The 26,386-nt window shown below is 40.3% G+C and overlaps 1 protein-coding gene across 4 annotated transcripts in view; it reads left to right on the plus strand.

Moving 5' to 3' along the window:
* LOC119042012 (BTB/POZ domain-containing protein KCTD7) overlaps positions 1-24,500 on the plus strand; it is a 90,701-nt gene extending 66,201 nt beyond the window's left edge. For all 4 annotated transcript variants that reach the window (XM_037135557.2, XM_053663467.1, XM_037135555.2 and 1 more), the window contains 5 exons: positions 8,881-8,962; positions 10,399-10,531; positions 13,160-13,251; positions 18,631-18,887; positions 22,972-24,500. In XM_037135557.2, coding sequence (XP_036991452.1) covers positions 8,881-8,962; positions 10,399-10,531; positions 13,160-13,251; positions 18,631-18,887; positions 22,972-23,370 — 963 coding nt within the window. In that variant the 3' untranslated portion in view covers positions 23,371-24,500. The remainder of the gene's footprint in view (positions 1-8,880; positions 8,963-10,398; positions 10,532-13,159; positions 13,252-18,630; positions 18,888-22,971) is intronic.
* Positions 24,501-26,386: the final 1,886 nt, after the last annotated feature.

The following is a 26,386-nucleotide window of genomic DNA, read 5'->3' on the forward strand; positions in this document are numbered from 1 at the left end:
TGAAGGGTAGGAACCTAAGTAGGTAAAAAGAATAATAAGTTGTAGAAAGTATATAAAGAAATAGCAAGTAAAATTATAGCATGATAAAGGAAAGTAAAAATATTATAATTAAAATGTTCAGCCCCTCCATACAAAAATACAATTAATAGGTTTAATATTTTTAAAAATTTCATTTCACAAATACCATAATGGTAGTCTATTTTTTATTTATTTACACCTAATTTGCTTATTGGGAAGACTTGAACTTTATAAAGTGATTTAAAATAAGAATCAGAACAAAAGAATCATTTGATACTAGAATTTATAAACATGTTCTTATGGACATATTCTTCATGAAGCTACTGCTATGACCATCCACTTTGAAATCCAGGCATAACATTAAAACTAGTTCTCTGAAGAAATGTTTTCAGTCGACCTAAAATTGTTTTGTCAATGGATATGAGTATATTTGTCTGGAGATCAAGTTTTGTACAAAGGTGAAGCTTAAAGAATTTACAATATAAATCTCTTTGATCAATTCATATGCTAGGGCTATATGAGAAACAAAAGATTGAGGTCTCAGACTTCTGCCAAGATGGAGGCGTAGGTGGAAACACCTTGCGTCCACACACAACCAAATCTAAAAACAACAAAGTTTTAACAACAATAAACGCAGCCAAAGCACACAGAAAATCGACAATACGGAGTCCGAAGACAACGAAATGCTCAGCTAAACCAGTAAGAGGGGCAAAGCCAGCAGCGGAGCGGGTTGGCCAAAAAGATCCCTGACAGGGGTGGTGCACAAGCAGCCGAAGGCGCGGATCCCAGGTACGGGCTAGTTACAGGCGGACACAGAGAAGAGGTGAGGCTGTCTGTCTGTCTGCGGTCGCTCAAGCATTTGCGTGCAGATAAAACAGTGAAGAGGCGAGCATTGAGACTGCATAGCGCAGGGCCGCGGGCTCGCACATTTCCACTCAGATAAACAGGCGGGGGTGAGCGGTGGGACAGACTGGGCAAGTGGAGAGGACCGCCATTGCTCTCTCTCTGATCCCGCCCCCACATACAGCATCACAAACCAGCGACCTGGATGGACCAGCCCTGGTAAACAACTAAGGCTCCGCTTCTCGTATGTAACAGGCACAAACAGATCAAAACATGGCTCAAGAACAACTCAGAGCCCCAGAGCCCATAAATCTAAGTGAACAAGAAATTGCCAAACTTTCAGATGCACAGTTCAAAACACTGGTGATCAGGATGTTCACAGAACTGGTTGCTTTTAGTCACAAATTAGAGGAACATATGAAGGCTAAACTAATTTAAATGAATGGTAATGCACAGGAAACCAATAGTAATGGAAAGGAGACTGGGACTCAAATCAAGGGAGTAGACTAGAAGGAAGGAAAAAAATGACAGAACAGAAAAGAATGAAGAAACAAGAATTCAAAAAAATGAGGAGAGGCTTAAGAACCTCCAGGACATCTTTAAATGTTCCAACATTCGAATTATAGGGGTACCAGAAGGGGAAGAGGAACAATCACAAGTGGAAACCTTATTTGAACAAATAATAAAAGAGAACTTCCCTGTTCTGGCAAAGGAAATAGACTTCCAGGAAATTCAGGAAGCTCAGAGAGTCCCAAAGAAATTGAACCCAAGAAGGAACGCATCAAGGCACATCATCATTACATTAGCCAAGATTAAAATGAAGGAGAGAATCCTAGAAGCAGCAAGAGATAAGGGGACAATCACCTACAAAGGAGTTCCCATCAGGCTGTCAGCTGATTTCTCAAAAGAGACCTTACAGGCAAAAAGGGGCTGGAAAGAGGTATTCCAAGTCATGAAAACCAAAGACCTACAACCAAGATTGCTCTATCCAGCAAAGTTTTTTATTTAGAATGGAAGGACAGATAAAGTGTTTCTCAGATCAAATTCAAGGAGTTCATCATCACCAAGCCCTTATTATATGAAATGTTAAAGGGACTTATATAAGAAAAAGAAGATAAAAAAGATGAACAGTGAAAGGACAGCAAACTCACAGTTATCAACAACCACACCTAAAACAAAAGCAAATTAAAGGACAGCTAGATCAGGAGCGAACCATAGAGATGAAGATCACGTGTAGGATTAGCAACAGGGGAGTGGGAGAAGGAGAAGGGGGGAGAAGGTACAGAAAATAAGTAGCATAGACAGTAGATAGAAAATAGAGGAGAGGGTAAGAATAGTAGGGGAAATACAGAACTAAAGAACTCGAGACACCTGTTCATGAACTAAAGGAGGGGGAATGGTGGGGGAGGGGTGTGCAGGGTGGAGGGGAACGGAGGGGGGGAAATAGAACAAATGTAATGGCATAAGCAATAAAAAAAAAAAAGATTGAGATCTCTTTGGGAATTGACAATACTGACAGGAAAGCCGTGGATTTGACCTACTGAGCATGCTCATGAAGAGACCCACCCCTCCCTTCCCATAGAGGCAGCAGCAGGAGTGTGTAGGTCAGGACTTTCCTCATAGATTAGCTGTGGGTCTACTTGGGTTTACACCCCAGAGCATGGAGGAGACAACCTTTCTCATGACCATGACTGTCATGTTATACAGAATTGGCATGAAACAAGAATACTTACTGCTGCTACCACCATCCTTGTTTCCAGATGATTGTTGGCAATCAATGGAATAAGAAAAAGAAGTGAGAGATTCACCACATGCCCCATGACACTTTACCCTCTTGGCTTATATTTGTCATGGAAGAAGATAATCATTTATTTCCCTTGTCTTCTCATTTAAGCTGAATGTTCTCTGAGCATTTTATTAATCTTTTATATTGTTGCTTATATAGTATCTGGCAATTCTATATTTTTAGAATAGATGGAAGTAAATTTTCAGTAAATTCAGGAAAAATAATCTTATCAGGAAAATCCAAGGGAAAACAATATTAACAGAGATATAAATTTAGCAACATGCCAACATGGCAAAATAAAGTCCATAAAATTCAGTTAAAATATAATGTGCCAGTGATAAAAAGCCTAGCCCGGTCTTAAAAAAAATAGCAATTTTAAAGACAATAGCAATAAATAAGATTAAGTATTAATAAGTTTAATATAGAAAGTTAGAGATATTTCAGTAAAAGACTAAGGATTGTATCTGGGATCTAGCTGAGAAAAATAAATTTACAAATACTCTGCATATTAATATGAACACTTAAAATATTTAAATTACAGTGTTATATTGCTTAATCTAGTAAGCAAGGGAGCAAATATACCATATAATTTTTGAGGGGCAGAGAATGCAAGGATTTTGAAGAGAAGGTTTCTAAATTTAGCAAACTTCAAAGTATATTCTAAAATGAAGGTAATCACAACGTTATGTGATTTTTTTTTTTTTACAAAGTTTTTAAATAAGAAATAGGCCAAACCAGGTTTTTTTCAGAATCAAAATGCAGGACAAATGGATAAAGTGTGATATTTAACCTTCACAATTTTGAGCCTCCACAGCTATATGGCATTTCGATGTTAAAAACTATATATTATATAGATTAGTTCCTCAGGAGCAAATTATGTGACAGCAGGAAAGCAAAGGAGAACAGGATTGTGTTTTACTAGTTGCTGCTAAAATGACCAGAAACTCGTATACAGATTATTTAAGGTCTTGTGTTTCATATTATGTACCTTACATTACAGTCAAATAAAAGAGCTAAATGTGAAAAAACTTAGAAGGAAGTAGATTAGAATATTTATTTCACCTGTACATGTGTGGCAAGGAGCTGAAATTGAACCATTGAAGAATTGTTCTTTAAAAAAAGTTGTTCTTACTTACCAGGTGAAGTGTTGAATGCTATTAACTTTTAAACATCTGTGCAATGAAAAAGTCGGGTAAAGTGGAAGGAAATGGTGGGAAATTGTGGTGAATATAAGTAAAAGCTTAACATTACAAAATTTCTTAAGGTTAGTAGTGCCTAGTCCTTACTAGACAAGAATCAAAATTTTTTTTTGGATGAGCTAATTTTGGTAGGTTTTCAAGCATCCCTTTTTGTACTTTATTGCTTATAGATTATTTATCTAGAAAAGTGATACCCAAAATATTTTTCTTAAAAAGTTATTCTTATCATTATAAAAATGTTTATTAAAATTATGTTCCTTAAATACTCCACCTTCACATAACAGAAGTGAACTTGTTGCATGCATTTTAGTTTTCTAATTCAACCAGTGGTTCTTATATAAATAACCGAGAAAGTAACGGGAGCTGTTGTCAGAGGTGATCACAGAGTGCTGTAAGTGCTGTGAGCCCTACAAGGTTTTTTCAGACCAAGGGAATGAGAGACAGCTTCTTAGAGGAGATAAAATATGAACTGACCCTAAATGGTGGTAACTATTGAGTACTTTCTGGACAGCTTTTAAAGACCGCATCCATCTATGGACCACCATTGGAGGTTCAAGGCAATCAAAGTTAGCGATGCATGATCAGTTGGACTGTGGTATGTAAAAGATAGGTTGAAAGTGAGAGATCAAAGGTGGGGAGAGCAGCTTAACAGGTAAGAGGCCATGAAGGCCCAAACTAGGAGAGAATGGAAGGGGGAGACATTGTAAAGGCAGATAAGGCAAGGTTTGTCACTGCCTCTGATACCAGGACATCCTTTCTGAATGAGGCCAGAGTGTAGGGTCTGTATGCTTTACCAGGGCTTTATTGGTCCTTGGTGTCTGAGTTCTGTCCTGGAAAAGTCCAGCCATTGTTAATATAATGAGAACAGTTTGCAAGACATAACATAACCTGGTAGCCAAGGAGAGTAGACTGGAATGTGCATGTGTGAACAATGATGACTTCAATGCACACTGGTCAGTGGGGGCAGTAGATACTGTTGAATGAGCACGGGTACTCTGTGGCTGTTATATTCAGAATGACTGAGTGAGTAGAGCAGTGAATCTGCATCAAATTTTGTGTTAAGCTTGAACTTTTCTTCATGGAAACGATTCCAGTGATTCATAAGGCCATGCCTTGGACAACTGGTGATGGGCAGCTTCATCACGACAACATGTCTGCTCCTGCATCATGTCTCATGCAGTCTGTTGGCAAAACATCAAATCAGCCAGGTGACCCAGGCCCACTGGGGCCCAAATTTGGTGCTCTGTGAATTCTGGCTTTTCTAAAACTAAAACCACCTTTGAAAGGGAAGAGATTTAAGATCATCAGTGAAATTCAGGAAAATAAAATGAGGTAGCTAATGGCGATTGGGCGAGGGTGAGGTCCCAAGGTACCTACTTTGAAGGGGGACTGAGGTGTCACTGTCCTATGTACAATGTTTCTTGTATCTTAAATAAATGTCTCCATTTTTCATATTACATGGCTAGACACTTTATGGGCAGCCTTGTATGCTGGCATTGGCCTGTGCAGAGGCAGTCTGTGAGAAACAGTCCTATAGGACTTGCTGTTCTACAGTGACATCTTCATGAGAATATCTGGGAGAAGTTTCTGATTTTGGTGTCACAATTTCACCTAAAGAATGTCTGCTTTTTTATATTTTGAACTCTTAATTATGTGACTTTTTTTCATGTTAGTGGGGATTGCTAGCAAGTTTAGCTAGAGACATTTACAGATTGACTGTTGACTAACTTTTGTATGTTCAAGGAATACATTTTTGTGTTATCATTCCTGGTTCTACATTTTTTAAATTTATATTTTATTGATTATGCTATTATAGTTGTCCCAATTTGTCCCTCTTTGCCCCCCTCCATCCAGCACCTGCCAGTCCCTCAGGCAATCCCCTCACTGTTGTTCATGTCCATGGGTCAGGCGTATAAACTCTTTTTGGCCACTCCATTTCCTACACTTTACGGTACATCCTCATGGCTATTCTGTAACTATTTGTACTTCTTGAACCCCTCACCTCCTCACCCATTCCCTGAGACACTCCTCTCATCTGACAACCATCAAAAACTCTTTGTAACCATTATTCTGTCTCTGCCCTCGTTTGCTTAGTTTGTTTTTCAGATTCAGTTGTTAATAAATATGTATTTATTTCCACTTTATTGTTCATAGTGTTGATCTTCTCTTTCTTAAATAAGTCCCTTTAACATTTCTTAATAATGGTTTGGTGATGATGAACTTCCTGCAGTTTTCTGGTGTCTGGAAAGCTCTTTATCTGCCCTTTGATTCTAAATGATAGCTTTTCTGGGTAGAGCAGTGTTGGCTGTAGGTACCTGCTTTTCATGACTTTGAATATGTCTTGCCAATACCTTCTAGCCTGCAAAGTTTCTTTTGAGAAATCAGCTGACAGTCTTTTGAGAACCTCCCTATAGGTAACTCATTGCTTTTCTCTTGCTGCTTTTAAGATTCTCTATTTTTAACATTTGACATTTTAATTATGATGTGTCCTGGAGTAGGCCTCTTTGCATCCTTTTTGGAGAGTCCCTTTGTTTGGGAATCTCTGTGCTTCCTGGACTTGCATGTCTACTTTCTTCACCAATTAGAAAAGTGTTCTTCCATTATTTCTTCAAATAAATTGTCAATTTCTTGCTTTCTGTTTTTCTTCTGGCACCCCTATGATGAGAATATAGGAATGCTTGGAGTTCTCCCAGAGGCTGCTTACACTGTCCTCACTTTTTTGGATTCTTTTTCTTTCTTATTCTGCTTGGTTGTTTTTGTTTCCTCATGTTCCAAATCATTGATTCAAATTTTTCTTCATCCAGTCCATTGTTGTTTCCCAGTAAATTGTTCTTTATTTCAATTAGTGTATTCTCCATTTCTGACTCGATTTTTTATGCTGTTGAGGCCCTCAAGTTCCTTGAGCACCCTTATAATCAGTGTTTTGAGCTCTGCATCTGAAAGATTGCTTATCTCCATTTCACTTAGCTCTTTTCCTGGAATTTTGCTCTGTTTTGGGGCCATGTCTCTTCGTCTCCTCATTTTGGCAGCCTCCCTGTGTTCGTTTCTATGTGTCAAGTAGAGCTGCTATGATTCCCTGTCTTGATAGCATGGCCTAATGTAGCAGGTGTCCTGTAGAATTCAGTGGCGCAGCTTCCCTTGTCATCCAAGGTGGGTACTTGAGATGTGCCCTTTGTGTGGGCTGAATACACCCTCCTCTTATAGTTGTGCCTTGTTTGCTGTTGGCAGGTCAATGGAAGGGATTTACCCAGGCCTATCAGATGCAAGGATTGGCTGTGACCACTGACCACCAACCTTTCTGCCTTCTGTGGAGGATCAGCTGTACAGGGGCAGGGTGGTGGTGCTCTGACCTGGTCTGTAGCTGTCCACAGGCTCTGGGGTTTCTTGGGTGGTACAGGCCAAGGTCAGCAATTGGTTTTTGCCTAGGGCATCCTGCCTGAGCTATAAAGCAATGCAAGATGGCTGCTACTTGTGCTTGACTTGGAGATTCCTCGGCAGAGCCAAGCTGTGAATCTAGGCTGGCTGCTACTAGTGCCAGGCCTGGGGCCACTTAGCAAGAGGTACAGGGGCTGGGGGCTCACTGAGGCCAGCTCTTGCTTGTTCAAAAGGATTTAGGAAGTTCTGAAGTTGAGCCAAGACCAGCCACTCATTTGGAAAAGCTGCTGTTAACAGCCCTAAGTTGGGTAGGAGGGAATTTGAGGGGATCTCCGGGGTGGGGCAAACTGTGTTAGACTGATGACGTCTCAGATATGGCACCAGCCTGCCGGCTCTGTGGGAAGAGGGTTCAGAAAAGGAACAATGGCCTCTGCTTACCTTGATGACACACTTCAGATTCTCCTATACGCTTCTGGTACCTTTCAAGCTTCTACCCCAGTGCTTGAGCTCAGAGGGAGTGAGTCTGAGTAGGTGAGTCTGTGTGTGGGTTATTTAAGAGGAACTACTTGGGACACTAGCTATTTCTTCCACTGACTCAATCTGGGCCGGTTATTGCAGAATTTGTGTGGACTTATATTCCTGTCACTGGAGCCCTGGGCTGGGGGGTCTGACGTGAGGCTGGGACTCCTTGCTCCCAAGATAACCCTCCTGAATTTTTATCCACCACACGTGGATATGGGACTGGCCTGTTTGGCGTCTCTACCCCTCCTGCCAGTCTGGATGGATGTGATTTCTTAAATTTTTTAGTTGTCAGACTTCCATTCCACTTGATTTCTGGTGTTCTGAGTGTTGGTTGCTCTATACTTTAGTTGTAATTTTGATGTGGTTGTGTGAGCAGCTGAGCCCTGTTTACCTATATATTCTGGCTCTACTTTCTTTTTCTCTCCATGTTTTGTTTTTCTTTTTTATCCCCTCCTGGTTTATTGTGCTGAACTGTGTTTATCTTTTATGTAGATGTCATATTCTTTGGAAGGAAGTGGGAAGTAAATATATGTATTTACATCTAAAGATCAGTAAAACCAAATAAAAACTGTAAAGCTGAATGTTGGGGCCAGGGAGAAATAGGCACACATATGACTGTACATAGCAGTTTCTGAGGATCGTATCTAGCAATAGATACTTGAGGCTATAAAGTACTATTAATGCCACTTTTGAAAATGTATCACAAAGAAATAACACTAAAAAACAGATTTCACTTAATTATTTATAGCTATAATGCATAATAGTGGAAAAAGGGAAGGAACCCAGATGCACAGTGGTACAGGATGATTTTAAAAATTGGTTAATACTCTCATATAATGGAGTATTATAAAGCCATCAAAAATAGCTAAGTAGATTAGATAAATAGAAATGTACATATACATGTAAATTACCAAAATATGTACTATATCCATTCAAGAATATGTGTATACAGTACAAAGAAATGAGAGCATGGGTATTGTAATTAATATTTATGAATAGGCTTCTCTAAGAATTTGTAGGTACTTTTTGAGATTAGTACCAGTTTAAGGAGTGGGTTTTGGTGACTTTATAAAATTTAAAGCTTTACCCCTGATTATGCTTCAGCTACCAAGCAGCTTCTCTGTCCCTTTGTTTCAGGATTTAAGCATTGAGGAACAGTCAGAGTGTACTCAGGATTTTTACCAGAATGTTGCTGAAAGAATGCAGACTCGTGGAAAAGGTAATACAGTGTTGGCCAGCCCACACTGTGGGGTCGCTGCCAGTGGTGGTTGCACAGGGCCAGGCTGCTGAGCCTCCGAAGACTTGGCTGGTGTGCCCACCCCATCCTACAAACTACTCCAGCATTTTGGTAGCTAGTCTGGTACTTAGCAATGCTTTTGAATACCATCATGTACGTTGTTTCAGATTAAACAGAGTGGTTGGATAATGTATTGAGTAATGTTTAATAACTTCATTAGGATTTGAGGCAGAGTCAATTAAGACTCTTTGGGAGGCTTCTAACTGAAACCCCCACTTTGGAATTACCATCTTGGTGAGTGTTTTGTTCATGATTAATATATTCCTTATGTGTTGGGGCAGGAAGAAAATTGAGAACCACTGATTTACAGCTTTAAGTTTTTTAGGGATTCGTCTTGAATTTGACTTCCTTTGGTGTTAAACGTTAGGATGTACTTAACATATGTGTGTGTGTGAGAGATCTGCCCCATATATATACTTTGGAGAGATCTCCAAGGTTTTATAGTAAAGGGTGAGTCTTGCCAGCATTCATCAGTTTTGGGAATTTCAGGTGTTTTTCTAATGTGTTGGACTGGCCAAAAAGTCCATTACATTTCTCCTGTAAGAGGGCTATAATAGTGCTTAGTTGCCTTTAACTTCATTCGAAACAATTTTGTTAGATTCTATTGTGACAGCCGTCATGTCATTGTGCATTTAAAATTAAACATTAAAATTGGTAAATTTGTGCAGCCATTTTAATATTAAAGATGGAAGAAGATATGAAGCATTTTCAGCTTATTATACTTTATCTCAAGAAAGGCAAAAACACAACTTAAACACTAAAAAAGGTTTGTACAGTCTATGCAGAAGGTGCTGTGACTGACTGAACATGTCAAAAGTGGTTTGCGAAGTTTCTCGGTACTACTGACATTTTGGCCAAATAATTCTTTGCTGAGGGGCTAATGCATTGGAAGATGCTTAACAACACCCCTGGCCTCTACTCACTAGAAGCCAATAGTTGGTAGGAGTTAGTTGACATACTCAAAATACTCAAATTAATAAAGTGACTGGTGAAAATGAAAAAAGTGTCTTTCATTTTATGGAAAAAAATGTAACAGGCTTTTTGGTCAGACCACAAGCAAAAGAGCGTGACCCGTGCTGAGGCCTTCTCACGTGGGTGTTAGGAGGACCTGTCGTCCGTCAGGTCCTGCCAGACCAGCTTAAGTTAGAAGTGGGGATTCTGTGAAGGCAGTCTCTAAGGTAAGGTAATTTTTTTAAAGGTATTTTTAATGTCTTTTGAGATGTGCTTTTTAGCACAGTAGTTTTCTTCTATATAGAAAGTAGTACGAAAATAATTCATGATTTTAATTTCATAATTTTAAAGTTAATTGTAAATGTCCATCCTCATCTTGAGCTTTTATATCCATGTGGATATTTCAGTGTCTCCAGAAAGAGTTGAGAAGATAATGGATCAGATTGAAAAGTACATCATGACTCGTCTCTATAAGTACGTGTTCTGTCCAGAAACTACTGACGACGAGAAGAAGGACCTCGCGATTCAGAAGAGGATCAGGTAGTGGATCGTTCGGCTTTGTCTTGTTGTAAAGTCGTCCCCCCTTCTCTGCAGGGATTTGTTCCCAAGACCCCATGTGACGCCTGAAACTGCAGATAATATCAAACCCTGTATATACGTTTTCTTCTGTACACTTACACCTGTGATAAAATTTAATTTATAAATTAGGTACCGTAAGAGATTAATAATGACAACTAATAAAACAACAATTATAACAATGTACTATAATAAAAGTTAGGTGAATGTGGTCTTTCTCTCTCCTAATATATTTTACTAAGTTGAGAACTCCCACGTTTTCACTTGAAGGAAGAACTTTGTGGCTTCTCTTTGGCATTTCCGAATTGCCAGCATCACTACTCTTGTGCACTGAGGCCATCATTAAGTAAAATAAGGGTGACTTGAACACAAGCACCGTAATGCCCCAGCAGTCGATCTGATCACTGGGACACCTGCATGGTGACCACACCCACTGACTAGTGGACGGATAGAATACACGATGTGGGTGCAATGGACAAAGGGACGATTCACACCTCAGGTGGAGCAACGCGAGGTTTCATCCCACTACTCAGAACAGCAATTTAAAACTTGCGAATTATTTCTGCAATTTTCCATTCAGTTTTTTGGACCACAGTTCGGCATGGGTAACAAACTGTAGAAAGTGAAACTGAATCAGAAGGCACTTAACTTACTACTGTGTTTACTGCCACCTATTGGGAGAACACATTCTGGGAAAACAAGGCACTCGAATTTCAGACTTTGAGAGCAAGGAACAGCAAGGTGCCTGCCATTCTTAGCATGTAAGCTGCCTTGTGGTGTCAGAAAGAAAAGGAATATGGTGCATTGGTAGGAGGAAAGAGCTCAAATCACCATCCTGCTTATCTAACTGACTCCAGGCAGCTTTAGGTAAGAACCATTTTTGATGTTTCAGGTTGTTTAAGAACTCCAAATTTTCTAAGGAGGGAACTTCATTATTTTCCCATTTCATGGTACTACCTATCTTGTCAGGCAGAAAGCTGAAATACCCACATCAAGGCACCAGGGTCGCTATTCCTCATCTCTACCAGGGGTGCTCATTGTTCAGCTGTCCCTCCAGCCACATCTTCCCACCAGCACTGGGCTGACAGTATTGTGCAGAACGCCCAATCTTTCATGGCCAGCAGGGTGGGCCTCTGGATCCCAGTGGCAGTGAAACACTTAAGAGTAGGCTGTCAGATTTGGGTACCACACAAACCATGCGCCTGCTGAGCATGAGGAGGTGTTTTCTGGGGAGAGAGGCCAATGAATTTCCCATGGGGTTCCTGGACAGTGGGGCTGGCGATTGGCAGACTGGTGTCACACTCGAAGTGAGAAGTTGATCTGGGGAAGATGGAGAAGATACAGCAGAAGTAACTAGATGGGCTTTGGGCTGAGATGCAGACTGTGAGCAGTAATCAAACGTGAGTGTAGGCAGCAGAATCTTAGTCATGAATCTAACAATGTGACCAGTGATTTAAATTGAGGTGACACATGCTTGTTGACCTCTTACACAAGCTGTGGTAGGCTTCAGAAGTTGAGGGCAGAGCCTGAAGGGACAGTAATGGTGGTGGACAAGGAAGACAGGGAGTAGCAGTATTACGGATGCGGAGAGAGACATGCGAGTCAGGAGGCCTTCCTCCCCTGCCTCCGTTCTTGTCTTGCTGCAAGAGAATAATTCAAGAGAGACACAAACATGTATGGTGGAAATGAGATAGCAAGTTTGTTAATGAAACACACAAGAGCACAAAGCTGCAAGCAGGCACCCATAAATTTATCAGTGGGTTTTTTAACAAGTTTGTTAACAAGTTTGTCCTACACCTTTGACCTGAGGCTGCAAGTGAGTACTTAGCTAATCTAAGCATGCCAGCTGTTAGGGCTGAGGGGTTGGTTATATACCTCAGCTGGCTTCTAGGTTCCCCGCCTTCTTCCCCATGGGAATAATGCATGGCTGCAAAGGCTTTCTTAGTAAAGCCTCTTTGTCTTCATGAAATCAGTACAGAGGCCCCTTTCCCAGCATAGGCCCCCCTCTTCCTCCTGTGCAGTTCCTGCTTATGATGTTCAGAACACCTGGCAATCTTAGAAAGATTGTTCCAGAGCCCCTTTTCTCAGCAGTCTCAAGGACTCTCTTCTCCTCCTGTGCTGTTTTGCTTGCAATGCTCGGACACCTGGCAATCTTACCAGCTGGAGCTCAGGACTGTTGAGTTAATTGGTGAGACACATTTTCCTCTTGCTTCTAGTCTCCTCTTTGTTAGACTGTCATGGCAAGGGCCCTGCCTTTATTTCCCCTTGGGCCGCTTATTCCTAGCTGCTACCTAACAGCAGGTTCTTCTCAAATCTTCATTCTCCGATATGTAGGGCTTTCCAGACACAGTACAACCAGTAAAACTGCCTTATGCTTTTCTAGTGATGAGTACAGAAGAGAAGCCTCGTTTTAGGATTCTCGTTACTTTGGCACATTTCTCTGAGCTCCTAATATGTGCAGGGGCGATGTGCTTGAGCCTAGGATTGCCTGATTAGTAAGTGCCCCTCATTTTCCCATAACTGAAAGAAATGACAAGATAAATGACCACAGTCCATTCTACGAAGTCTTTTTTACTCCCTGTCTCTCTGCAGAGCCCTGCACTGGGTTACACCTCAGATGCTTTGTGTCCCTGTTAATGAAGAAATTCCTGAAGTGTCTGATATGGTGGTGAAAGCAATTACAGGTCAGTGAAACTATGAGCATTTATATTTGGATGTTTTTCCCTTTAAGGTAACATTATGTTTTATAACCCCATGCTTATTTCATTGAGCAAAAAGATAGTAAGGTATTTCTGAAATACCAGCTACCAAAGATATATTGGAATGTGGTAAAAGTGATTTGCAAAAGTTTTATGAATTTAAAGCATTCTGATTAACATTAACAGATAAGCTACTTTTTCTCTTCATTTTTTATGACACAGGTCTCTTGTTCCTTGGATATTGAACTAAACTAAGATCAAATACAACTTGGGTAAATTTCTTAAAATTCAGTTGCATTTACATATTCAAAATAAGGTTGGAGAGAGGGAGGGAATTGGTGAGGCAAGGTAATCCCCAAGCTAGATTGGTTGCCTCTAATTGGTTGTTAATCAGAGATGAGCTTTGAGTTATTTTCCTGGTATGTTCAGGAAGTATATGAAGTGCCCTAAATTGATGTGGCTCTGCCCTTCTGGGCAGATCTAGGCACCTAATAAGGTTTTTCTTATTCATAGGCATAATCCAGCAGAAGTGCAACACAAACATTTAAAAAACAAAAGCAAGAAAGAAACACAAAGAACTCCTAATGGAGAAGACATCCAACTGCGGCCAACTTCTTCTTTAAGGAGAAGAGTTGGAAAGACTCACTCATTTAGAGATTGTTAATGAAATTCTGCTGGACAGTGGGCCAGCCGATAGTAGCAATGTTGGAGGCAGGCTGTTAAGTAGGTTCTTTCCGTTATAACACTCAGAGTCACTCAAATAACAGGAAGAAATGGGCATTTGCTTACCATACCATCAGGGTTGAAGGCAGAACAGGATTCACTGAAATAGCTCCATGGCCTCTCTACACACTGGGTTATCTGCTGTTAACATGATTCTCTTCCACTTTCTCAAGCTCTGCTTCTCTTTGTATATTTTTGCATTTCAACTCCTATTATTAAATCAATTATTGCCTTAAATTTCCTGTGTACAGTCTAATTAGCGTAGCTAAATACTGTCATCTTTGTTGTTCAAAGTTTCTTCTGCCAGGCAGCGTCGTAGGGCCAGTGAATTGAGTACTTTGGATCAAGGCCCACCCCCACCCCTATCTTTTGCTCAGGGAACATTGTAAGAGATTGAAGGTGACAGCTTCTCAAACCCTGGATGTGGACCATCAAGTTCAAGACCAACTGGTTTATATTTCAACACTCTGCAGGAATTTATGTTGAGAACCCTTTTCTGAAAAGTCACAGGACAGACAGACTTTGCAAAACCAGAAACTACGAATACCCAACTGTTGCTTAAAAACAGGACTAAGAAAGAGGATTTCAGTACACAAACAGTTTGTTAATAGAATTTAAAAGGTAAAGCTTTTCTCCCAAGGCACCTGAGATGGAGTTTCAAGAGATCATTTTGATAGTAAAAATTCAGCCACAAAATTGTAAAAACTTTTTCACTTTTTCTCATTTCTTGGATTTGACATTTTGGCAGCCCAGGTACAGACATACTCAGCCTCTATGAGGACCAAAGGTTATATGATCACTTTCTTCCTAATTTGAAACTGTCAGCCTAAGCACAGGAGTATTTAGGGAGGACAGTCTATAGTGATCATCTTTTGTAATAAAAGTAACTGTCTTAAATATGGAGAAACCAGTTAGAGTTCTCCAACTCGTCCTTGTGCCGCTAATCTGCACTGTCAGTTTGGTTTATAAACACTGCAGAGGCCTTTCCATTTTAGTGGACACCGGCATCTAGAGGCGGAGGCCTGGGCGCTGCTAAACATCCTCCAGTGCACAGGACAGCCCCACAGCCAGAGCTTTCCAGCCCCAGATGTCAGTAGTGCCCAGGCTGAGAAAATATAACTTAGAAGCACAGGTTACTTTGTTTCAAAACTCCATTAAAAATAGGTTTGGATATCCTTTAAGATAGAGTAGCCACACTCAACCTGGTCATTCCTACTTATTACAAGTAAAAGCTTTGGCCAGCAGACAAAACAATTGAGAACCGTGAAAAGCAAATCCTGTATCAGTGGGCAGACTGGGGAGGGAGATCTTTAATAGAAGAACAATTAATACAATGGTGAGATTCCTGTTTTGTTTTTCCTCTCATATCTCCTAGGTTAGACTTTAGGGCAGTGCAAATCATGGAAGTGCATGTTGGGGTGTGTAGGTCCAAAAGAGTTGTAACAGGAAAACTTCTTTCAGGCTGAAGGATATTTAGGACGGAGGTGGAAAAGTTGCTGCAGGAGGAAGAGTCTCGGGGAAATTCCTTGGACTTGGGAGATTTTTCCCTTGTGATCTCTTCCTCTCTGCTCTCCTAGCCCTGCCCCTTGGCAGTGGAAGATACACATACATACAGATAAAAAAATGTTTTTAATTTACTTTAAAACATACACAAGAAAATGTTTAAAATAGAGAATAAACATCATGATTTTATTGTTTAATTAAAATCAATAATAAAAGGCTAAGTAGGGTAGAGGAAAGTGGGAAAAAAAGGTAAAAATAAAATCTTCCCCCGTATCTTTTTTGTAATAAGTTCTAAATAGAAAAAGAAAAATACCGGCTGAGTTGGAGGTGTAGGTAGATACACTCTGCCTCCTTGCACAACCAAAAGAAGGGCAACAACATATTTAAAAACAAAAAATAACCAGAACTGCCAGAAAATCAAACTGTATAAAGTCTAAAAACCAAGGAGTTAAAGAAGAAACATTCATTCAGACAGGTAGGAGGGGCGGAGACAGGCAGCTGGGGGTGGAGAGGATGCACAGCACGGCAGCAGCTGGAGGACCAGGCAGTCCCACATTTGCATGCAGATAAACTGGGAGAAACAATGGGGGAGCCAGACAGACTGCACAACCCAGGGTTACAGCGCAGGGAAATAAAGCCTAAAATGTCTGACTGAAAAAACCTGTGGGGGTTGCAGAGGCAGGAGATACTCCCATCCTCACAGGAGAATTTATTTGTTGGAGAGAACCACAGGGACTAGAATGTACGCAAGCCCACCAACCTGGAATCAGCACCAGAAGGGCCCAACTTGCTTGTGGATAGCAGAGGAAGTGACTGAAAGCTGACCGGGGGCTGAGCAAGTGCCATTATTCCCTCTCAGACCCCTCCCCCATATTCCGAGCCACAATGCAGTGATGCATGTTGCCCTGCCCTGGCGAATACCTAAGGGTTCCACCTCTTACTACGTAACAGATGTGCCATGACAAAAAAAAATATATGGCTCAAATAAAAGAACAGGTCAAAGCTCCAGAAATAATACTAAGTGATGAATAGCACTACATATCAAATGCAGAGTGCAAAACACTGATAATCAGGATGCTCCAGAAATGGTCGAGTGTGGTCACAGAATAGAGGAGAAAGTGATGTCTGTGTACAGTGAAGTAAAGAAAAATATACAGGGAACCAACAGTGAAGGGAAGGAGACTGGGACTCAGATCATTGATTTGGAGCAGGAAGAAGAAATAAACAGTCAGAACAGAATGAAGAAACAAGAATTTTAAAAAATGAGGAGAGGCTTAGCAACCTCTGGGACAACTTTAAACGCTCCAACATCCGAGTCATAGGGGTGCCAGAAAGAGAATAGGGAGAGCAAGAAATTGAAAACTTATTTAAAAAAATAATGGAGAACTTCCCCAATCTGGCAAAGGACATAGACTTCCAGGAATCTCAGAGATTCCCAAAAAAGTTGGACTCAAGGAAGCACACACCAAGGCACATCATAATTACAATACCCAAGATTAAAGATAAACAGAATCTTAAAAGCAGCAAGAGAAAAGGAGACAGTTACCTACAAAGGAGTTCCCATAAGACTGTCAACTGATTTCTCAAAAGAAACCTTGCAGGCAGGAAGGGGTGCAAAAAAGTATTTAAAGTCTTGAAAAAGCAAGGACCTACATCCAAGATGACTATATCCAGCAAAGCTCTCATTTAGAATGGAAGGGCAGATAAAGTGCTTCTCAGATCAGGTCAAGTTAAAGGAGTTCATCACCAAACCCTTATTATGTGAAATCTTAAAAGGAATTATCTAAGAAAAAGATCAAAACTAGGAACATTAAAATGACAACAAACTCACACCCATCAACAACTGAACCTACAAAAGCAAAACAAACTAAACAACTAGAACAGGAACAGAATCACAGAAATGGAGATCACATGGAGGGTTATCAGTTTGGGAGGGGAGGATGGGGGGAAAAGGTACAGGAAATAAGCATAAATAGTAGGTACAAAATAGACGGGGGGGGGGGGGTTTAAGAATAGTATAGGAAATGGAGAAGCCAAAGAAGTTACATGTACAATCTATGGACATGAACCAAGGGGATAGGAATGCTTGTAGGAGGGGCGGTACAGGGTGAAGGGGAATAAAGGAGAGAAAAACAATGGGACGACTGTAATAGCATAATAAATAAAATATACTTTAAAAAAGAAAAATAGACTGAGACATAGTAGCAATAATTACAATCAAGAAATAAAAAAAGGAACTAGTAATAAGTAAAGATTATATAATTCACAAAATAGGTGTATAAGTAGAGGGAGTAAAATCATTAGTGAATTAAAATAAGGTTTCTGCACTGCCCAACTGTTTCAGTCCCTCACACGGAGCTGGTGGTCCTGTAAGGGTCCTCGGGTAGCTTATCTCAGGGATGGGAGCGGGCCCGCACCACCCTGTCACCTAAATCAGAAACTTTTATTCCTGCCCTTGGCAAGAGTTGCTGTCAAGTTCAGCTGCCTCAGCTATTTTCTTTGACCATATTCCAGGTGGCAAGCATAAATGTGCCTCCAAAGGACATTCCCCCCCCCCTCGTTTGCATTGTTCTGGCACTGAGTTTGTACCCAGCTTTTCCTCACCACCTCCTAGTCCTTGTGACAGTGGTGTTACATGTAGGAGCCCAGCAGTTGGATTAGTGGTAGTGAAGATCAGTGAAATATTTTTTTTCTGATAAATAAAATGTTTATGAGACTAAATTTATACCCTTGCTTTATCCTCTCTGCTAGTGGAGATTTCCATGCTGTAAGGATTGGCCACAGAGGTGTGATGGGTTTCAGCAGCTGTATTTTTATATCAAGTACAAAGATGTGTAGTAGCCACATTGGGAAAAAGCAGTATGCAGATTGAGGATTTCTAAACTGAGTTCTGCAGTGTATTAAGAAGCAGTAAAAAGATTCTTTATTTCTCTATGGAACTTACAAGTAGTTTGACTCATGAGTTCTGTGAGCGGGTGTTTACTGTTTTTGTGATCTGAGTTTTTTATGCACTACGTTAACTGGTGGAAGGGGCTTAATGAGGTTACTCCTGCAACTTAATAGGAAAAAGTGGTTTTTCTAATGGGTCTTTTATGTAATTGTTTTCTCATTGGAAGCAGTGTCTTTTCTGTTTTATAGATATTATTGAAATGGATTCGAAGCGTGTGCCTAGGGATAAGCTGGCCTGCATCACCAGGTGCAGCAAGCACATATTCAACTCCATCAAGATCACCAAGAACGAGCCGGCCTCTGCCGACGACTTCCTACCCACTCTCATCTACATTGTTCTGAAGGGGAACCCCCCGCGCCTTCAGTCTAATATTCAGTATATCACCCGCTTCTGCAACCCAAGCCGATTGATGACTGGGGAGGATGGCTACTATTTCACCAATCTGGTAAGGGGTTTTTTGGTGTCGTGTAGAAGGACCACGAAGGTAGTTATTTTAGGGATAGGATGGGTCACTCACAGGCCTGTGACAGGTTAATGCTCCTGAGTTGAGGAGTCAGCATAACTGCAGGTGCTTGCTTGGTGTCACAGAGCACATGTGACCAGGCCATGCAGATACCCCACCTCCCAACACTGGACCAGAGACCGGGCGCTCTTACGGGAAATATGACAGCCACACAGAGGGACTTCGCTGCTGTTGGCCATCGCTCCACAGGGCCCTGGGTGTCAGAGCCATGCACTTAGTGGGTTGTTTCAGCCATGAATAAGTCAGATTCCTTTCATTAAAAGATTTAACATTTATCTCTACCAGGTACCTCCTAGAACTAAATACTGAGATATTTAGATATTTTCAAGAAAAGCCCAGTTTAGTGGATGTGAAATTATTTTCAGCTATTGTTTTGCTATGATACTAATTGATTCTAGGCAAGGCAATAGTAAATTATATGCATCTAAATTATAAGGCCGAATACTTCTTTTTGCTGACTGCTTCACTGCATGTTTGCTTAGACTAGATTAACTGTCAAACCAGTGAATTTGAGCCTCAGACACCTTGTGTGCTTTGTGTCCTGGACTGGACGTTGTTCGGGGTGATGGGGGAGGAAGCCGGGGGACACACGGAATTGTTTCTGGCACATTGTCTAAAAAGACAGGTCCTCGAATCTCCAGGTCTCCAGAAGTTTGTTATGATTCATTTGTACATCCTAAATATGTATTCACTTTTGTACCTAATTTTGTTTGTCTTCTTTTTCTCTTTTAAGTGGGTTTCCAAAAGCATATGAGCTTCGGGTCCCTCAAAACCTGGGTCTGCTCTTGTTACTCATCACCCTCAGCCACTGTGCCCCGCCACGGGCACCTGGGGAGTGTGGTTTGCAGGCTGAGGGACTTAGGAATGCTTTTTTTGAATGGATGCTTGGGCCATTATTTGGAACACTCATATTTCTTAACATAAGTGAAATATGCACTTGATTACTAGAAAACAGCCTTTTGGACTCAGCTGTTATCTAGAGAGGATTAGACAATGAGGAAATCCTGAGGCACATGGAGACGGAGAGACTGGGTAGTAGGAGGAAAGGAAGCAAGAGCAGATGTTCGGGGGAGCCCTCATTGTTGAAACTGGAGGTTGCTGGTTCACTTACACTCTGCAGCTTCCCGGCACCTTGACCTACAGCCTTTACTATGTTTGCACTTTCTCTCTTCAACCTGTTCTTGCCTGACGCAGTCAGCATCTATTCTCGTTTCTCCAATGAAACTGCTCTGGCAAAAGTAAGAAATCTGCCAGCTGCCAGCTTCCACGGGGAGCGCTCAGTCCTCATCTCACTTTAACGCTCTTGATGGCTCCTTCGCTCTTGAATTTAGGTCCCTTGGCTTGCACAGTGCCACCCCTTCTTGTCGCTCTGTGGGCTTGTGTCCTCTGCTTTCTCTTGAATTGCGTTGCTACCTGGGGTTCTGTTCTCTCTGCATCTCTCTCCTGAGGCTGTCTCCTCTGGTCACAGCTCTGCTGGTCACCTGTGTAGCCATGGTTTGTGTCACCTATTTTGACCTTGTGCTGAGTTCCACTTCCAGCTACTTGTTGTTTCTCAAATTTAATTTGTTCAAAACTGAAACTGCTTCCCCATCAGATGGTTTTTTCTTTTCTATATACAGTTGATCCTTGAACAACATGGGTCTGAACTGCATGGGTCTACTTATGTGAAGATTTTTGCAATAAATATTGTAACTGAATTTTCTCTTTTTTACAATTTTCTTAATAAATTTTTTTCTGATTTATTTATTATAGGAATATAGTACATACTACATATAACAAAGTATGTGTTAATCAACTCTTTATGTTATGGGTAAGGCATCAGTCAACAGCAGGCTATTAGTAGTTAAGTTGGGGGTACTCAAAAGTTATACGTGGACTTTTTACTTCATGGTGGTTGGTGCCCCAAACCCTGCATTGTTCGAGGGTCAACTGTGCACCCTTTCCACTAGTGGCAATATTATATATTCATTCACCTAAACCAGGAGTGTTAGGGTCGTCTCGGATTCCTCCTCTCTCCACGTAGTGGGCTTCAGTGAGTCCACACACAGTGTGAACCCATTCGGAAGGGTCAGGTGGGCGCATTGTCATCAGATGAATCAATTGTAATAGACTTGCTGAATGTTTCTTAAAGAGATGATTTGCTTTTTTATGAGTAATGTGTGGGATCCTGTGAATGAGTTTCTCAGCTACCTATTTCCCTGTTATATAGTGCATTTTTCTTGTGAAAATAACTTTTTTAAATATGAAAATGGTGCATGCTCCATCAGTATAAGAAAGTATAACTGGCAGATACCTGTCTCACTGAGTGCTTGTCCTAGTATTTCTGTACTAATAATTGTTGCCACTTATTCATTGCTTATGAACGAAGCATGTTACATGTATCATGGTGTTTAATTCTCCGAGTAAGTCCGGGCGGCATTTCCCCCATTTTCCTCATGTGAGAATCTCACAGGGCTTGGGTAATTTTCCTAGCATCCCGCAGCTCTTGGCTGCCAAGTGACTCAGGCTGTCTTGTTTTCAAACTTGTTCTTTTAACCATGTGATTACAACTGCTCTTTGAAGACTGGTGATCTGTGTTGCCACAGTGGCTCCTGGGGACACACCAATGTCTGGCCCTGGCCAAGTAGGCACTGTGGGCTGACAAGACTTCAGAAGGGAATGGTGTGTATTCTTTTTTCTTACTGTTTTTACTTCCTTATGTTCCAAATTATTGATTTGATTCTCGGCTCCATCCACTCTACTGTTGATTCCCTGTCAATTATCTTTATTTCAATTAGTGTATCCTTCATTTCTGATTGGTCTTTTTTTATGTTGAGGTCTTCATTAAGTTCATTGAGCATCCTTATAACCAGTATTATATGAAATGTTAAAGGGTCTTCTTTAAGAAGAAGATCAAACATATGAACAATAAAATAGCAATAAATACATATTTATCAACAGTTGAATCTAAAAAAACAAAATAAATGAGCAAGAAAAACAGAAACAGAATCATAGATACAGTGAACATTTTGGTGGTTGTCAAATGGGAGGCAGTTGGGGGATGAGTGAAAAGGTCGAAGGATTCAGGAGTGCACAGTGGCAGTTAGAGAAGCGTCACGAGGATGGAAAGTACAGCACAGGGCACATAGTAATAGTCTGGTAACTGTGTGGTGGTGTCAGATGCGTGTGAGATTTATGGGGATAATCACTTACTAAGTTATGTAATGTCTGATCACTGGGGTGTGGACTGAAACTAATACAGGGTCTGGCACAAATAACTCCCCCTTAATTACAAAATCCTTTATTACAAAATCATAAGCATGTAATTCTGTAACATAACAATATCACACTCAATCCACTGTGTGACATTTTAGGTGAAATGTTCAAATTAAAACTATAAATTATTACACCCATAGTATTACTGTACCAACACTCAAGCAGGTGTTACTTCTGCTGGTATATTTATGTCAACTGCAATTAATAATAAAAAAACAAATAAATAAATTTTTGAAAAACAGGAATGATTCTATAGGGCATGTCCCCCAGGTACTTGGCCCTGGAGCTCCCAGCTGCAGCAGTGGTTCCTCTGCTCCAAGACACGGCAGGGAAGCGGGGAGTCTCTGACTTCAAGGAATTGTTCCATTTTTGTTTGCAGGAAGCTCTGTAGCAGCCAGTGCAGAACATATGCTGAAGGCGCCTCCTCAGATACTTCACTCTGTTCAAGACCTTAGCACTTTTGAACACTAAGTAGAGAACTAAATTTCCGACGGTTGAGCTCAGTGGGAGTTAGTAATTAGATTGTCCTTTTAAGGAAGAAATGTATTGTTTCACATGAGACCATAAAGGAAACATGATTGGCTACGAGTTTGTAGTTTTTAAAGCTAAAGTCCATGCAGTTCATTAGACTATTTTGTCTACTTTGCTTCAGTTTTAAATTCTCCATAGGAAGATTTTTTAAAAATCTGTTTGAATGTTTGTAGCTTTCCTCATATGACTATAATAAATAACATTCTCTTCTTTTTTGTAGTGCTGTGCCGTGGCTTTCATTGAGAAATTAGATGCCCAGTCTTTGAATTTAAGTCAGGAAGATTTTGATCGATACATGTCTGGCCAGACTTCTCCCAGGAAGCAGGAATCCGAGAGTTGGGCTCCTGATGCTTGTTTAGGTGTCAAGCAAATGTACAAGAACTTGGATCTCCTGTCTCAGTTGAATGAACGACAGGAAAGGATTATGAGTGAAGCCAAGAAACTTGAAAAGGACCTAATAGATTGGACGGATGGAATTGCAAAAAAGGTTCAAGACATTGTTGAGAAATGTCCTCTTGAAATTAAGCCCCCAAGTCAGTCTTTAGCAGCTATTGACTCTGAAAATGTTGAAAATGATAAACTTCCTCCACCGTTGCAACCTCAGGTTTATGCAGGATGATAAAAATGCACACGGAGAGTATTTATTTGAACCTAAATTGTAGCTAACCCTTACTACAGTCCACTGACCAAGATATAGAATATAACTTAATTGTTTATAAATGTCAGAGAATTTTTAAAGGTACAGTTTGTAGGATTGTTTTTGTTTTGTTTTGTTTTCCTGGCAGGGGAAGCTTAGTAAATAATAAAGTACTATTTATTTGAGTTACTGAAATAGATTCATTTAAGGCTTATGTGAAGATTTTGTCTAAATGTATTTTTTTCCTTGGTTTTCCTATGTGCTTCCTCGTAGTAGTCAGTGTGGGTTAGACTGGGGTAAATAATTGCCTCTTTAAGAGTAAAACAAATGAATGCTACAAAAATGTATGTTCAAGGGGATTCAATGGTACCACTACTCTGTAATTTGAAATAATTTTATAATTGTAAAGATAGAAGATATATTGATAAGTAAGTATATAAAATTGTAAATATGTAAAGAAAAGGAATGGTGTGTGCTCTGCATGGCAATGTGTTCATTGTCTTCGTTGTTTAAAGTAGTAGATTGAATGTTTGCCTTTAACACCATTGTATTTGGTCCGCCCCACTAAAGTGAATGTTGAAGTGTGTAAACATACTCTCTTAAAGCGTTGACTCCATCTTTAACAAGAGGTAACCCTGACTTTGAGGTCCTGTATAGCCAGAGACTGTGACACTATTGGGGTTCGGGAAAACTTAAGTCATATAAAGTCGCTCTTCAGTATAGTCAGTTGAAGGCTTTGATCCATGCTTCTCATACTTCTTTCCTCTCTGCATTCAGCAAATATTTATTGAACTTGCTCTGGGTCAAAGGGCAGAGGCATGAGTGGGGCCCTGCTGGTGAGAGCTGAAGTGCAAGGGGGTACCTTTCGCTTCCATAGTGGACTTTTGACTTTGTGGACAAGCCAGACACATGTCATACAAACCTCTTTTAGGGTTCCTCAGCCTCAGTACTGTTGACATTTGGGGCCTGAAGCGTTTTTGTTGTGGGGGCTGCCCTGTGAATTATGGGATGTTTAGCAACATCTCTAGCCTTCATACTCACTAGATGCTGGTAGTAACCCCCATGGTAGTGAAAAATCATCTTCAGACATTGTTACCCAGTGGGGCAGGTGGGGGAGCTCAATTAACCACTGATCTCTTATGTAAGCAAGAGAGTTGTCCTGGCGCTTAGTATGACGGAACCAAAGAATACTGCATTGAATGCACAGTATAATGTTAACTAATATTCTTTCAGTGAGGCTTCACAGCCACCGTCAGTGTGGAACTTCTAATTCTAACAACAGCCTCTCATAACCTGAATATGCCGTTTACAATCCTCTCCCCATCAGCAATTTCTACACATCCTGTGTGCCTGTGAAACGGCATCATTCTCAGGGCACCATTCTTGAACAAGGTCACATCATGCAAAGAAAGTTTGCTTTGTTTTCCCAACATACCTTGCTAAGAGTGTACCACAAATTCGTAGTGCAGTAACTTTGGGATAAAACTAGGGTAAGTATAAAGCTTTTTATCCCTAAGTTTACATATAAAATCCATCAAGTCGACACATCCATTGTCATAAACCACTGAAGACATGAAGCAGTTCACTGAGTCAGCTTATCACCAAGTTCAAATAGAATGAAATGAGTTACTATCAAACCAATGAGAATTCACTCATAGAATCTGCTCTTAGAAACATGGGCCCGGCTGGTTTTCATAGAGAGCTTTTCCCCTGTCTTTCTTTTCTGTGTACTTTCTAGGTGCTAATCCAGATATGCACATTCTTAATTTTCCTGGGAATAAATAGTTCTTTCAGTCATTGTATATTATGTTTGTTAAATAAAATGTGCATATCTGCCTCCCACTAAAGCTGTCTTTTGGTTTCTTACATATCTTTAAAGCAATTTGTTCGATTTACTTTTTCTCATATATTTATATTTGGTTGAATACTTCAGATATGCACTCTTGCCTAGGTAGAGGCTTAAATTTCTGTTAAGAAAGTCAGCATCAGTACCACCGCCAGAGTGTCTGTTTCCTTATCCAGAAAGTATTGATATTTTTACATACTATAAATATGGTTACAATAAATCTTTGGAACAGAAGTCCTCATCAATAAAGTTTCATGATCCATTCCTCTTCCAGATTTTGGTTCTTCATCTCAGGAAAATGTACATTATTGTTTTCATGTGTAAAAGGATTCCCTTTTAATCCACAGACGTCATTGTCATACTTTGAGAAATTAGAGACATCCCTCCCACTTAAAAGAAAAACAGCAAGAGAAGGATGTTTGCAATCGATACAGTTACACTGCTCCGAAAGTTTTACCCAAGGTACTCAGTCTTCAATCAGAAATAAAGGTAGAGGAGGAAAGGAGTTAATCTAATAGAGAGCTGTTATAAAAGCCTGGTGGTTGAGGACATAAACTTGAGCTAGAAGGCTTGAATTTGGCTTTGAATTTTGACTCTGCCACTTACCTTATTAGCTCTTTGGCCTTGGGCAGGTCTCTCATGTTTCACACACCTTATCTGTGAACTGAGGATAAGAATAGTATGTGCTTCAAGGGGTGGTTGTGAGAAATAAATGCCTTAAGACACGACCTAGCATTGCTAAGTGCTCAAGTGATAACTATTATTTGTAGGTGATTTTTCTATGTAGAATAAATATCTAACAGAATTGATACTGAAACTATTATTAAATTTCACTAGTGAGATATGAAATGTTAAAATAGCCATTAAAAGTAACTGGAGTATTCCCAGATAAGGTGACTTTAAAGGAGTTCATCATCACCAAGCCATTATTATATGAAACATTAAAGGGACTTATCTAAGAAAAAGATCAAAAACATGAACAGTAAAATGACCACAAACTCACAACTATCAACAAATGAACCTAAAAGAAAAAAAACAATAAAAACAAAAACTAAGGAAACAATAGAACAGGAACAGAATCAGAGAAATGGATATCACACAGAGGGAGCCCAGGGGGGAGGAGGACAAAGAATAGGGAGGGGGGAAAGGTAC

Source organism: Artibeus jamaicensis, unplaced genomic scaffold, assembly GCF_021234435.1.
Source record: "Artibeus jamaicensis isolate MK-2021 breed Jamaican fruit bat unplaced genomic scaffold, CSHL_Jam_final contig_3182, whole genome shotgun sequence".
Classification (NCBI taxonomy): Eukaryota; Metazoa; Chordata; class Mammalia; order Chiroptera; family Phyllostomidae; genus Artibeus; species Artibeus jamaicensis.